Raw genomic sequence first — 15,782 nt, forward strand, 5'->3', positions numbered from 1 at the left:
AAGAGTAGGTAGCTGGTTTCCTTGTGGGCTTTGGCTTGCCAACCCCTTAGCGATTTGAAGAATACAATGGCAGATTTCACAGCTTACAATAGTAGCTCATTGTCATCCTAACAATTCTAGAAGCCCATCTACTTTTCCTAGCTCTATCACCAATCCAGTCAACAACCAGCTTGGACTGGCACTGCCAGACACACCTCTTGTCTGGTCAGTGGGGAATGGAACTGCCACTTCCACCCAGGAGCTGGTGGGGGAGTATTCAATGTATTTGATTATTTAAGAAAACAGTAGGGAAGGGAAACAAAATGGGAATAGGAAAGGCAAGAGGAGGAGGACAAAGGAGAAAGACTTAAGAAGGGAAAAGGGGAAGGGAGGTGGAAAGAACAGATAGGCCATCATCACTTTATTACCCCTCTTCTTTGTTCCTTAACGGAAATGAAAATATCTGATCTCCTTTCTGATGCCCAGTTACTTTCCCCATGACTAGCACTCCCCTCCCCCAAAACAATTAGACATGACAGAAAAGGACTGAGGAGAAGATTCCATTCTTGAGGACTTGCACGATATTCTCATTTGAGACCATGAGAAAGATGGTTCCAAACTCCTCTCCCACCTCTCAGTGTTGTATCTATGTTCTGGACGTTTAAGTGAGTTTATTAATAAAGTGTTTCCCTTTTACATGACTGGGAAATGTGGGAGGACTTTTGAGAAGACAGACTTCAGTCTAGACGCCCATGACATGACTAGAGAGGAGCTGCCAATCTCTGTTACTTGGCCAGGCTTCTTCCTACAAATAAAGACTCGTTCTAAGAGTTTATACAGAAAGGGGTTATTAAAAGTGCAACACCCCAAGGCTGATATCAAATTGACACCACAAAGGAAGACAAACACCCCCTCCAAAAATCTTTGGAATTCTTTCAGGAGACTTTCAAAGTCCCTTATTGTTTCAACAAGCAGATGATGACACCGCCGTACCTGTGTGTATTAGTTTATTTAACATCTTCATCTCCACGAAGAGCAAGTAAATTATGTTGATACAATTGGTAAACATATACATTCTCTAGGACCTCCCATGATTCTGTCAAGCTAAGGGAACCATTAAGGAATGTTACAGAATTAATGCTTTCATCCTATAATGTGTATATATGGCTTTCATACAAGTTTAAAAAATATCAAAAAGATAACACACAACTAGCTTACAAAATCAATATACAAATAAAAAAAGAAAGAAAAGAACCCATGAGAAGACATCATATAAGGTAAGGTTTTATGTACATAATTAGAAATTCATTGAGTGCAATATTCAGCCTGTAATTTGTTATTTTAATGTTCATTCCCTTTTATATTTTTAACACAACTACAGGGATTGGGAGGGTTTTATTTTATTTTATTTGCAGCAACATAAACCATTCTCTCCCCCCTCCCTCCCCCGGTTCCTATGTTCAAACACTTCTAATGAATCCCTCTCCTAGGAAGTTGCAGGAGGGTCGGGGGTGAGGGTGCGGGGGTGGGAGGGAACTATGGTTTTCCCTTTACTTGGTGGTGGTAGAAGAGAACATCACTCTGAGACAGAGATCTTAGCCTTTGTTTTGAAGAATGTTTTGCACTCTGCTTGACTGCTCTTGGCTCTAAAATGATAGAGTCACTGGCCATGATCCTCTGCTGGCTTGTAGTCATTGTGCTCACTTTGCCAGGTGTAATTTATTACACAAAGGAAAGGGCCCTTTCTATTTTTATTGTTTTGGATTGGTGCCACAATCTTTTTCAGATACATTTTGATCATGGATTCACTCTTTGTAGTTTCTATAAGCATTGTTGTTCCAGAAAGGTGTTGTGCCTGCTTAGTGACATCTTCATTTTAGCCAATTTCTAGCTCTGAGCATTAGTAGTATCCTGCTTTTCTGTTAAGACTCATCGATAACCGGAAAAAAAAAAATCTCTGAAGGGTCAACCCTCCCTTTTCCAACCGGGAAAGTCTGAATGAATCACATAATTACCACACTGAAAATGTAACGATTCACTGGGGGAAACTAGATAGTTTCTTGTTGCCAGACAGATTAGGATGAGGGGATTCAGGCTGTATAATTAATTACAGGAAGGTAAGGATGAATAGGAAGCATAGGCTGTAAATTCTCTTACCTTTACCTCACGGAATTCAAAGCTGCAGCCTTCTCTCTGCAAACATCTCTTGCCCTGTTTAGAACCATAAATGGCCTTTTGAACTGGCTTTTTTGGGGGGAACCCATCTCTTGGGTCTTCACCAAAGACTGAATATGGGCAATTGCTTTTGAAAATAGGAAGCTCTTTATCAGACATTTAATAAGAGGACTGTGGGTACAGTTGCATCATAGGCGGCTCATTCAGCATTCAAGAAGTCAAAGGCTGGAAGAAACCAACTGGACTAAGGGCTTCTTTTGACTTTAAGGAGTTCTATAGACAAAGGAAAACATCAGTGCTAAAAAGTAATGAATGAGTAAGGGTTTATTTCTGCAAGCCATAACTTCCTCAAACAGTTTCTGAGCACCCCTTAAGTTCTACCCCGTCATCCTTAACCCCACCAAAGCTGTCAGGGTAATCTCCACTGTTTTCCCAGCTTACCTTGAAAAAGGGGCCTTGTGGGTTTGAAGTGTTTCTCCGTTACATTGGAGTCCCTAGTTTTCCATTGCAATGATGTGTTCCACACTACCAGAAAGCCCCCAGCTAGAGAAGACTTGTGAGGAAAGGACTTCACCAAGAAGCCCATCTTCCCATGTAATTTGGACAGCGTCTTCCTAATTCCAGGGATCCCATTAATTCTCAACTTAATTTTGTGCAGGACTCATAAAATGGGCAAAAAAGCATCCAATGATCCACCGTAGCCCATAATTGTGTGTGCCAGGAAGAAACAGAGATTTTTGAGTGCAGTGGCTTGCTGGTGCTGCTGTGGGATGAAGGGACCAAGTAGGGAGAACCAGAGATTTCTGGGGCAGGAAGTGGTAGGCTTGTGGCTGCATTCAGAGGTGACCTTTGGATTGCTCTCAACAAGAGCTCTTCCTCCCCTCCCCATCCCCCCACCCCTGGCCAAAAATGCTATTGCAGGTTCAAACCTCCAACCACCATTTGCTTCATCCAGCAATGCCTTCAGAAGTCTGAGAGGAGCTCAAAGGGAACCCCTCCAACTCTGTCAGAATTTAGTGGGGGAATCCTCCTTTTGAAAGAATAACCCCTGGAAAACTATTCCAGGTTCACAGGAGATGCCCCCTTGCAGGGCTTAAAGAATGGAAAGGGAGATTCCCCTTCTCCGTCTTTTTCTCCACTGTGGACAGCTCTGGGAAGTTTGTGTTGAAATGCCAGGTCTCATCAAATATTTCACTAAAAAAGACTTGGCAGGCTTACATAAATTGATATCGATGCAGAGCAATGTCAGCAGCACTTCAGTTCAGAAGACACAAACCATGTGATATACTGACACACAGAGATAGTCCGGATTTGCAGAACAAGGGAACAGCTGCTTTCACCCCAAAGCTTTTAATCCTAATAACAATCACAAAGTAATCTGATAGTTCTCGAAGGAATTCCCCTACACAAACTGGAAGTATTATCATGCCCACACTCAGGCTAAGAGCCTGGTTAGTGTTGCGATATTGCACGTTAGGTGGCTGTTTTCATTCTCCCCTGGATCATTATCAATTAATGCACAATGCTTTATTTGAATTCCCTATCACCTGAGGCCAAACGATGAAGGAACAGCTATGCACCAAGGTGAGGGAAATATGTTACGAGTTGTCTTATCAGCATCAACACCACTTGAGTTCTTGTAGCTATGAAGATGATCATATTACTCCTTTCTTTTTATATTCCTTGCTAATGGTCAGCTCAGAGGGACTTCATTTCCCAGGCATGTCACTTGTGCTTTTAGTGATGCTCCATATTCATTTAGTTGCAGTTAATGCACAATTCAAAGAAAGCACAGAAGCAGAACTTCTACCCAATTCCCACGTCAATCCTGCTCCACAGAGAGAAAGAGACATGAGAAGTGGACTGCAGTGATGTTAATAAAATGATTTCTGAGTTGGCACCTAGCTATTTTGAACCAGGAGCCCAAGCAAGCTGCTGCTTCAGATTGCTGATTTTTATTGTTCTCAAAATTGCAACATCCCTCTCCCCTGAAGAGTATCTCTGGAAGGAATGGCACACATCATTAGATGATCCTGATTGGTGGGTGATACAGTGTTAATGTTACAAACAGGGGCCTCCCTTTCGGTATGGGGCGTTTCTGTCAGGTGCAATGTTAAAACTAGACAGCATCCCAAGCCACAGAATCTGGATCTGAATCTAGAGCCCAACGTCCCCAAATTTGTAGGTGAATCCAGGTTTTGCATTCAGATGCATCTCAAGCCAAAGCATGGCATTTCATCTCTCTCTACTGGTTTTGAGTATCCATAGGAGGTTATGTTATTTTAGGGATATTTATCATTCCCTCAGGGCCACATTATAGCTGTAGCAAATGAAGACGGAAATCATTCCTGAAGCGGGACACTTACATCCACTTCTAACCCCTAAAGCCCTCTTTATAAAACTTTTAGCCCAGTGTATATCAGAGGAGAATGAGGCCATCTATCTGCAGCATTCTCAACTCCTGACAGATCCTCATTTAATGGAGGCAAGCTACACCAATGTAAGAGCATCCATATGCAAAGCTGCACCAGTTTCACTATATTGAGACAATATCACATCTTTAGGCTGTCTCCACTACAAAGCCTATGCCAGTATAGCTACATCACTATAGCCCCCTAGTGTAGACCAAGAGAACCCCGTCGACATAAGAACCCCACCTCCTGATATAACATAGCTATGCTCACAGAAGCACTCTTGTGTTAGCATAGCTGCATCTATACTGGGGGTGTGGTGGGCATAGCTATGTCTAACCAGGGGTGTGTTTTTTTCACATCCCTGGCCAACATTCTTATGCTTGTATAAGTGTTAAGTGTAAACCAAGCCTTAGTAAGCTGTGCACATCTGTGTGTTGGCAAGCCTTCGAGTGAAAGAAACTCTTCCCTCCTAGAACCACCTTCCTTTCTAGCAACTGCTCGTGTCTCTCACTGTTACATGCCGCAGGGGATGAAGGACGGCTCCGGAGAGCAGTTTGAGAACTTCTGCCTTGCAAGACATAGCCTGAAGCATCCTTTCCATTCCAGAACCAGGGGGAGCACAAAGAGGGTGTGCCTAGTTTATTTAATATGGTGGTGGTGGGATTTTAGTGTGTTAGTGTGAGGAAGGGAAGCTCCACCATTTCTACAAGCCATGCCCCAATCCTGTAGCGTGATCTGTTCAGATGGACCCCCCCCCTACACCCAGTGCAAAACCACTGACATTGGCAGGTTCCCATTGATTCATATATTTTAAGTCCAGAGGGGACCACTGTGATAATCTAGTTTGACCTGCATAACACAGGGCATAGGACTTCCCTGCAAAAATTCCTGCTTTCCTATGCAGCCAAATCCTATCCCTTTTGATACTATAAGGTTGGGATTTTCAAATGCAAATTCAGTGGAATTTGGGCACTGAAATTCCTTAAACTCCTTTGCAAATCTAATCTAAATGTTGTCTTGAGTGAAAAACCAGCCTTCTCCCCAGTGTAGCCCTTTATGGGACTTTCCAGGAGCCAGTTGGGTAGCACTTTAGCTCATATAACAGAGGCCTTTTCCCTGGGCCTCCCACTCAATTGAAATAGTGGACTAAAATAAGAAAAGATCAGCCTTCCTGTACCCTCAAAAAAAGGACAGATCCAATATCTATTAAAATGAGGGCTGGTCAGTTTTTTTTCAATCAACATTCCCCCCTCCCCACAAAATACTTTTGAAATGAAATTTTATTTTGACTGAAATTTTCCAAGTTTTAACAAAAACCAAAACCTTTCTTGGTTTTCACTTTCCCTTTTTTCTAACAAGATAAAAGAAAAGGGGAGAGGAAGGGGGTGAACGAAAAAAAAAATTCTGTTTCAAAAACCAATTTTTTTTTCCATTTTTGTTTTCTGGAAAAATCTGAAAAATTCCATGACCATTTTTTAAAAAAAATCATGTATATCAAATTTTTCTGCTGAAAATACTATTTCTCAACCAGTTCCAATTAAAATCAATAGAAAGGCTCCCACTGACCTCAACGGGAGATGGGTAAGGCAAAAACCCAATGCTCCCAACAAGACTGCATGAAAAGGATATCCCCGTGCTGGGGAAGGGAGGGGTGAAGGTATTTTTGCAGGATTTGAGGTAAAGAGAGGGAAACGTTTTTCTCTGTTACCTTGAATGTTTCATGAAAACAAAAGGAGAGTTTTGGTGTTGTTTCACTATCCCAAGCACTTTTTCAGCCAAGTGCCACACTGAAAATTGAGGACTTTGCCAACCTCAGCTTTCTAGAGAGAGGATTTCACCATTCTTGCTGCCAATAAAGTGCCAATGGTAGAAACAATGAGATTTTAAACAGTAGTATTTTGATCTGAATACTTACTGTCCCACCCCCCCTCTTACTTTTTGCCAGCAAATACTAAACCTTCCCACCCACCCCAAACGGACAGTTTCCACACCGTTCTCTAGTTGTGACAAGAATTTTAAAAGACTCCCTCAGCCCCCACACCTCCACCCCCAAAGTCCTGTTTGTTTCAGATCTAAGGCCTGAATCCTACACATTACTGCATATAGGCAGACTCCTGCTCCCACACACTGCCCCACTGACTTCCACAGGCTCAAGGCTCTGCCTGCATGGAGTAATTTGTCTGGATCAACATCTAAAATAAGACTTGAGGGGAAAAAATACCTTAAAATACCCTACATTATTCAATATACAGTAGTAATAATTTTCTGAATGAAATTACAGTTCTTTATTGCAGGCCTCTAAAATGTTGTTAGGGTTATACATTAAAAAATACTAGAGTAAAATTTTAAAAAGGTGTGTGTGTGTGTGTGTTTCCTCCTATTGTACAATTAAGCTATAAATAATTTTAGGGTAAATCGCCTAGATGTAAATGAAACTGTTAACTGATCATGCTTGATGATGTCCCTTTCTCCTGCTGCCCAGCATGGCTTCTATTAATCCAGCATCTTCTCCTGTTTCTTGCCTTCCTTTTTCTTCTTCTTGGGTTCTGCCAAGATGACAACAATGAAAAATATTAATAGCTAAATACAGTACACACAAAAAAACCACTTAACCCAGTGCTCAGGCAGGTAAGAGAAGCTTTTTTCCCTTATCTTCTCTATAGACACAAGAGCTGTTATTTCGGAGCCAGGGAAGAAAAATAAAAAAGAAGGAAGGACCAGGGTGTGCACAGAACCTTTTCTATCTGATTGGATGACTACATTTGGCATGCAAGGCATTGTCTTGGGGACTTGCTTAGAAAATAAGAAAACAGCAGGCAGCAACTAGAGAAACCTGGTCACGGCTCAGTGGAGAGCTGGAGAAAAGCTTTGCACTCCCACACCTCCCTCATTTCCTTTCTGTTTCATTTGGCTTTCTCCGAAGGTGAGAGCAACTCCAGAGGGTGGTGAGAAAGCTCTCTCGCTTCTCTGGGCCCTGTTCTGCCAGTGTCTTCCCTTTTTGTTCAGAACAGCACCTGTGCACATTTAAAATCCAGTCCAAGCTCAGACACAAAATGCATCCACTGTTGGCTTGGGCTGTAGTCACCAAGAGTTTTGTCGCCAAGGGGTATGGAGTAGTACATGGCTAGCATTGGGTGAGTGAGGAAACAACAGTATAAGTTTAATTTAAGGTTCCTGTGTCATGGTCTTTTATAGATAAATCAAGTTCATAGTGTAGCCTAGCAAAAGATTATGAACAAGAGGAGTTTGGGGGTTAGGGGAAGTGCATGGTGTGATGCTGGCAGACCAGATGCCAGCTCATGACAAGGCTCCAGGCCTTACTGAACACATACAAATGGATAGCTGGAAACCAATTCTGCGTACCTGTGTGTCAGCATTATCAAAACAGATGTGAGATGTTAAGTTACTAAGAATGTGTTTAGACTTTATAAAATGCTTGTAGGATGCAGCATGTATTGATCTCATTTATAACCTCTGTGGTTATAAGTAAGATCAATGGCTGCAGCCCATACTATAAAGTTCTAAGTGTTTGCCTTGTAAACCTCTGTAATTGTGTAACTCACTAAACAGGAAAAGAAGCAGTAATTAAGGCAAAGTGCTCACCCAGCACACAAGATGGCCCATTGTTGGCAAATGAGGTATTGTGGAGCATCAAAGGACAGAGAGAGACCCTCTTAACTGCTTTCCTAACTCTCTCCAGGAAGGAGAGACCTGTGCATGAACTTATCCCATCAGGTTTGGATTCTGGAGTGGAGAGGATAAAAATCCCTGACAAGGAGAAACTGAATCTCTCTTATGCTGTCTAGATCGGGAGGGGCAAAGATTCCTAAACATAAGCAAAGAGATCCCCGTGCTGCTTGGCATGGGTTAGTCCTGAAAGACATTTTGAATGGGCAGATTACTACAGCTCTGTCACCTTTTGAATCACACACTGAAACTCATTTGTGTATAGATGCTTGCTTGCTCTGTCCTGTAAAGAACTCTCTTACTTCTTATTCCTAGTTAATAAACCTTTAGTTATTTTACTACAGGATTGGCTACCAGCATTGCCTTTGGTATGAGATCTAAGGTACAAATTGAACTAGGGTAAGTGACTGGTTCCTTGCCACTGGCGCAATGCTCTGGGCAGCCGGGCTGCGAGCGCCTCGGGCAGCGCAGTTGCAGAGCCCGGTCGGACCCAGTGCTCTGCGCTGCATGGCACGGCTGCCTGTCCTGGTGCTCTGGGCAGCATGGCTGTAGCGCTGCCAGCCACCGGCGCTCCAGGCAGCGCGGTCAGGGGGCAGGGAGAGTTGGATAGAGGGCAGGGGAGTTCAGGGGGTGGTCAGGGGCCGGGGGTGTGGATAGAGGTCAGGGCAGTCAGCGGGCGGGGAACAGGGTGGTTGAATGAGGGCAGGGGTCCCAGGGGGGCAGTAAGGAAGGAGAGGGGGAGTTGGATGGGGCAGTGGGGGGCAGTTAGGGGTGGGGGGGTCTGGGGGCTGTCAGGGAGAAGGGGTGGTTGGATGGAGCAGGGGTCCCGGGGGGGGGGCGCAGTCAGGAAGGAGACGGTGGTTGGAGGGGGTGGTGGGGGGCAGTTAGGGGCAGGGGGTCCAGGGAGAAGGGGTGGTTGGATGGGGCAGCAGTCAGGAAGGAGAAGGGGGGTTGGATGGGGCAGCGGGGGGCAGTTAGGAGCGGGAGGTCCTGGGGCAGTCAGGGGACAGAGAGCAGGGGGCATGGATGGGGCAGGAGTCCCGGGGGAGCCGTCAGGGGGCGAGAAGCGGGGGGAGGGGTCAGATGGGGCCAGGGGCACAGCCTCCCCTAACTGGCCCTCCATACAATTTCAGAAACCCAGTGCAGCCCTCAGGCCAAAAAGTTTACCCGCCCCTGGACTGGAGTGTCTTAGGGGACTGTCTGTGACCCTAGTTAATAGTTATAAAACTATTATAGTACTTTGGGAGTTCACATTTGTTTCTGCATTGGTGAAATCTAATTATAGAACATACAGCCAGTGTGGGGTGTCTGCCCTGTTTTTTGACAGTCTGCCCTGAGGTTGGCACTCTTGGTCATGAGTCACTCCAGACAGCATGACACTTGGACTACTCTTGTATGTCATTTTTCATTGGTGGATCACAAACCTCTCTACAAATATTACTTAATCCTCACAATGCCACTGTGAAATACAATACCGTATATATTTATACCAGTATACATATGAAGAAACTGAGGCATAGCACAGTTAAGCTTCTTGCCCAGGACCACACAGCAAGTACTGGCAGAACTGGGAACACAACTCAAGAGTCCTAGCTGTCCGACCCTGCTTTAACCACTAGGCATCACTCTCCATCAAATCGCACCATCACTTCTTCCCTTTATAGGAAAAATCCGTATTGAAATCACAGGCCAAAAGGCAGCCTCCAAGCCAGGAGTTTGCCAGGTGGGCATTTGGTTAGTGTTCTTCACTAGCACTTGAGAGTCCTGAGTCAGATGGCTGGGTATGACTTTTTACTCTGATTGGATCATTCAACTTGATGATCTGGGACTCATCCGCTCAGGTAAATCTGCATAGTTCCACTGAAGCTACCCTGTTTTACACCAGCTTAGGATCTGGCTCTGAGTATCTTGAGCAGAAAGATCACAGGGGGAACCTCTCTCCTATTTCTTGGTTACTGAAGCAAAAGGGGGCACCAACCTCAGGAAAGGATAGAAGACCATGAAATCCCCAGAGCTCCAGCATCCATTTTTCACTTCATCTCCCTTGCCACCCACAGAATGTGCTAAGTAAGGGCTTGTCTACACGAAAAACACTGCAGTGCAGTGCAGCCACAGGGCTTCAGTGTAGACCGGGGGTCTCAAAGTCCCGGCCCGCGGGCCATCTGCGGCCAAGAACCTCCCCGCTGCGGCCCGCGGAGGAGAGACGCATGCAGCCTCGCTGCCGGCAACGTCTGCGGCAGGCGCTGCCCTCTGCAGCTCCCATTGGCTGGGGGAGAGGACAGCGATATCATCAGTAGTCGCCTGGCAGAGTCAGCCATGGAGGCAGCATCATTAGCTGCTGGGCAGAGTCAGCCATGGAGGCAGCATGACTTTTTCCCACAGTGAATATAAACAAGTCAAAATACCGAACACAAGTCTCTGATGCCCACCTTGCTGCAATGCTGAAGCATTCAACTGCTCAGTCACTGAGGCCAAACATCAACAAACTGACAGAACTGACGCGTTGCCAGGTGTCTGGCAAACATTAAGACTCTCTGGCGGGTGAAGAATTGTATAAAAATGTAGGACAGTTTTATTATTTCTGAGAAATTTGAAATAAAAAATTACAATATAAACATTTTCTTTTCTGAATGCCATTTTCAGTCACATTATTGGCCTGTTGGGAGGATTTGAGGACTGGCCCTGGCCCTAAGGTAGATTGAGTTTGAGCCCCTCTGGTGTAGACACTACCTATGCTGACAGGAGGGATTAGGTTGATATGCTGCTCAGGGATGTGGATTTTTCATACCCTGACGGATGTAGTTAAACCAACCTAATTTTCTAGTGTCAACCAGGCCTAACTCGAAGAGTACGTCTTCACTTAAACCGCCACAGCAGCATAGCTGCAGCCGCACTTCAGTGTAGACATTACCTACAGTGATGGGAGGAATTCTCCCGTCAGCCTTGTTAATCCACCTCCCTGAGAGGTGGTAGGTAAAGAATTCTTCCATCGACCTAGTGCTGTCTACACCGGAGGTTGGGTCGGCACAGCTACATCTCATAGGGGTGTGGATTTTTCACTCCCCTGAGAAACATAGTTATGACAATGCATGTGTTCAGTGTACACCAGCCCTGAGCAGTAATTGGTAAAGATGGGGCATAGTGTTACTGACCCTCCTGAATGATACAAAGGGCACTCTGAAGAGACCAGTCTCTCTCTCTCTCTCCCCTTCCACTAGAGCAAAGTAACAGCTACTCCCCCTCAATTAGACAAGCTGTGGAATTTGTAAAATCTACTCAGACTCAGAGGTAGCAGAAGAAAATAATGCAGACTTCAACTAAAATTTGCTAAAAGCATTGGAGATGGAAGAGGGTGAGTTACTTGTCCACAGATTCTTCCGTTGACCTGCTACTACCTCTTGGGGAAGTGGATTACCTACCCCATCGGCATAGGTAGCATCTTCTCTGAAGCACTACAGCAGCACCACTGTGGCATTGTAAGTGTAGACGAGCCCTTATTCTCACATGAGAAGGGGAAAGACTATGCCAATGTATTGCACCTTTCTGTCAATACAACTGTCCACGCTGGGAGTTGTACTGGTATAAACGTATCAGTTAAAAACAAAAAATCACACCCCTAATTGAATGTTATACTGGTACATAGACCAGGCCTTAGGCTCATTTGAAAGGCCTTAGGCCCAGCTGCCTAACCATGGATTTAGGAGTCTAATTTTAGGCAGTCAGGTTTGAAAACGTTGGTTTGTGTATTCAGACCCTGCTGGTTACCACTACTCATGTCTAGTAACAACTGCTACGCTCCTCTCCTTATTGCAGAGATTATAGATTGTAGCATCTCCACAGTTAACAAGTTGGGAAGCTGCTTTGAATTGTATTTTATTCATCTTTGACCACTGTTCAACCCACAGCTCTGCAGCTGTGTGGCTCTCATTTCCATCTTCCTCCTAATTCCACACTCGAAAAGTAACTTGTATTGTACAATAGCAAGTCAGCTTCTGGGGCCGCACAGGAACCCATGCCACCTTGCTCACTCAGCCCTGCGCTAGTTTCCTGCCTGTGGCAGTCTGATGTGACTGAAGGGTCACAATGCTAGTCGTACCAGAGCTGACCCCTTGTCAGGAAGCCCTGACTGGCTCACAGGGCACTGGCAAATTAGCTGAACCCTCTACAGTCTCATTCCCCCATATCTGCTGAACAAGGGGAAGCGAGGGAAAGATCCATTGGATACCCAGTATCTGATAAGCCACTTTTTCATGTTCCTATCCCAGGCATGAGAAGCCGTCTGGGTCTGATTCACCTTATCACAGATTGGACGCAAGACCTTAACTTCAGAACATTAGGTGGGGACCACATTTCCTATTAGGCTTTTTAATGTGGTCTCAGCCTGCCTTCTGCAGTAATTGGTCAAGCTGTCTCCAGTGATAATGAGCCTTTGGGATGGAAGAGGCACTGCACTGCTGTTGCCAATGCTAACCATCCCTGCTCTCGCTCTCTCTCGGCTGCGCAGCACTGAATCAGGAGATGCCAGGGGAGGCAGTTTTGGTTGAAACTAAAACACTGCCAGCTCTGCAAGTGCTCTGCGTGAGCAGCAGGCTCCTGCAGCTTTTCCACTGAATGAATGCCATATTTGCAAAGAGGAAGTCACAGACTCTGCACATCAGCTGTGCGCTGGCCATGGGGAATGTGTTTGCACCTGACATGTGTTAGTTATAATCACCAGAGCTGTTATGAGGAGCTATGAACAGATGAGAGGCAGGTGCCTACCCACTCACATGTAATTCTAACTTGAATTTACCCGCTGCAGCATTCACTTAAAGGCACCTCAGACACCGCTCACTGCAATGCAGGAGGAGCCCCACTAAAGAAGTCAATGGCATCAGTAAGGTAAAAGTTAACAAATAAAGGGCTTGATTCTCGAGTTCAGTCAAACTGTACTCAGCACACAAAATGGCAGAGGGGGCTGTTTGCCACATCTATGGTCTCCCATAGGAGCTATTAATCTGACTGGGGTTTGCTGGAATGTATCAGTAGCCCAGACCTGCCCTCTCCCTCTGGCTCTGCCCCAACACATACACTATGCTGGGGAGCCAGCGGAGGGAGTACAAAGACTGTTACACCATCTCTATGCCAGATGGGGATTCTCTCTTATCAGAGGAACCCTTAGCTGCCCTGTTAGGTCCACTTTGCAGTCTCCTTGCTTCACTGGAGCAGCAGAAAGGAACCAAAGGGTGGGCCAGGTATGGCCCCAACTATTTTAACTAAATCCAACTAAAGTGGATTTAACAGACCTCAGCAAAAATTTTCAAACTAATTTTTTTTTCAATGCAAAATACAAATTCGAGTCAACCAAAACAGTTTCAGTTAAAAAAACTTATTATTCCCCCTGGACATATTTTGTGTCGACATTTTCAAAATAAAACCTTTCCTTTTTTTTTTTTTTAAATCAAAACAACTTTCATTTGGAAATTTACTTCAATTTTATTTTTAAAAAAATATTAGTTTTTAAAAGCTTGAAAATGAAACATTTTGGGGACAATGAAACATTTAATTCCATTCAAAATTATTTATCTTTTCAATTGTTCAGTACACTGAAAAATTAAAGAAAAAATTGTTTTGGTTCAACTCAAACCAATTTTTTTTTCGGTACAGGCAGCAAACCCAAAATATCAGTTATTCACACAGCTCTAGTTATTAACATTTTGTCTGGATGTTTAGCAAAAAGTGTGTACCTAAAACTTGACACTATGTTTTCCCTCTTCCCCCCAATCACTTCTGAAATACTTCCCAATACCCCTGTCCAGCTGGAAACCACAATAATATGTCAATGCCCCAACCCAAGTAGAAACCAGAATACGAGGCAGTATACATGCAACGACAGAATTCACGACAATTGGTAATACAGACACAGAATGGCAATCAAGTGTGCTTCACAGTGAAATAGCCACTTGCTGGAACCCAAAGCATTTCCTCCAAATAAAGAAATAGCCTATCATTGCATTGCATACAAATACACCTCAGAAAGAGCGAATTGTATGGCTGTATATGGATTTAATCCTGCAACCATTAATCACACCAGCAGTCCTTACTCATCAGAGTAGTCCCATGCATAAGGAGTATTCACTTCAGTAAGGGTTGCAGGCTCAGGAACTGTCTTTGATTAGAACAGAGCCACCATGGGTCTGATCCTGTTCCCACAGGGGCCAGTGACAAACATTCCATTGATTTCACTGGCAGCAGGCTCAGTCCCTTATTTAGAAACCACCATCATTTGATAGCAACACTCTCTCTATGCATGTCTGAATCTTTAAGAATAAGCCACTTTTTACTCAGCAGAATGCAATAAAACATGGAAATCTTTTTGAACTGGTGAAAATAACCTTTTTCAGACCTAAATACAGTTTGACAAACATGGCTAACTGACAAAAATCTCTCTTTCCCTCTTATCTGTGTCTGTCTTTTCTATGTACACTTTATGCTGTTTGGGGCAGGGACTTTCTACTATTCTTGTATGTATAGCACTTAGCACAGTGGGGCCCCATTCTCAGTTGGTCCTTAGGCACTACCATAATAAACATGATTAAATAAATAATAAATACATCATCATCATCATCATAATTTCAGTCATAGGCATTTTTTCCCAGAAAATTGCCCTTTCATCATATTGAAACTATATAAGAGCATCATGGTATAGGTTTCAAATTAAAAAAAGGAGCACTTTGAACATCTTTTTATCTAAAGTGGGAGTCAAACCTGAACTGAAACTTGGAGGAACTAAAAAGTCCATTTACTCCATTTTAGTTTTTGTGCACCTCTGCATTTCCTGCATTCAGCATGGATTCAGTGCTCAGTGCTATGATCCTGTGAGAAAGGCAATGTTTTAATGAGATTTCCTGTCCCAGGAACATAAGCCACAAGGAGTCAAACACGTATTTGAACCAAAATGCTCTGCCTGTTCAGGCATATTCATGATGACACCAGAAAGCCAGTCACAGGAGCAGTATCACCAACCCCAAACATTCAAAAATTAGGAGTAAGGCCCTGAAAAACCACAAAATTGGCTTTGAAATGATGAGATTTAATAAGAATGATAATAATTTGGGATTCCTTTTCTTCACATTCTAGTATTTAAGCCTTTAAGGTTATACTCGGTCACATTTTCAGGCTTTTTTCTGCAACCACAAAAGCTAAGAACTTCCTTTTCTTTTAAAGTGAAAGCTGAGATTTTCATATAATTATCTGACTCCAGGAGCTGGGGCTTTTAGAAAATACCAAATATTGTAAGACCAGCGATAAAATTGTTATTGTTGGCAACACTGCTGGAGCCCTTCCAGGTGTACGTGCAAGAAACATTCTGTGACTGATGTAGGAAGAAAGGAAAGTGATGACCAGAGGAGTGCTCAGTCCCCTCCAAGCATCCAGCAGGATTTAAGCCACAAAATCCCTGCCTTTCAGACTCACAGGAACTGTCATTAATGCCAATGGGAGGGTGTACATGTGGATCAAGGGCAACGTGTTGTTTCTGGTTTTACT

General features: G+C 44.0%; 1 protein-coding gene across 3 annotated transcripts in view; it reads right to left on the bottom strand.

The window, feature by feature from the left end:
* Positions 1 to 969: 969 nt before the first annotated feature.
* The window catches only part of PTN (pleiotrophin), a 117,403-nt gene continuing 102,590 nt past the window's right edge, over positions 970 to 15,782 (bottom strand). For all 3 annotated transcript variants that reach the window (XM_073322129.1, XM_073322148.1, XM_073322138.1), the window contains one exon: positions 970 to 7,114. In XM_073322129.1, the coding sequence (XP_073178230.1) occupies positions 7,062 to 7,114 (53 nt within the window). In that variant the 3' untranslated portion in view covers positions 970 to 7,061. The remainder of the gene's footprint in view (positions 7,115 to 15,782) is intronic.

This window comes from Lepidochelys kempii, chromosome 1 (assembly GCF_965140265.1).
Source record: "Lepidochelys kempii isolate rLepKem1 chromosome 1, rLepKem1.hap2, whole genome shotgun sequence".
NCBI lineage: Eukaryota > Metazoa > Chordata > Testudines > Cheloniidae > Lepidochelys > Lepidochelys kempii.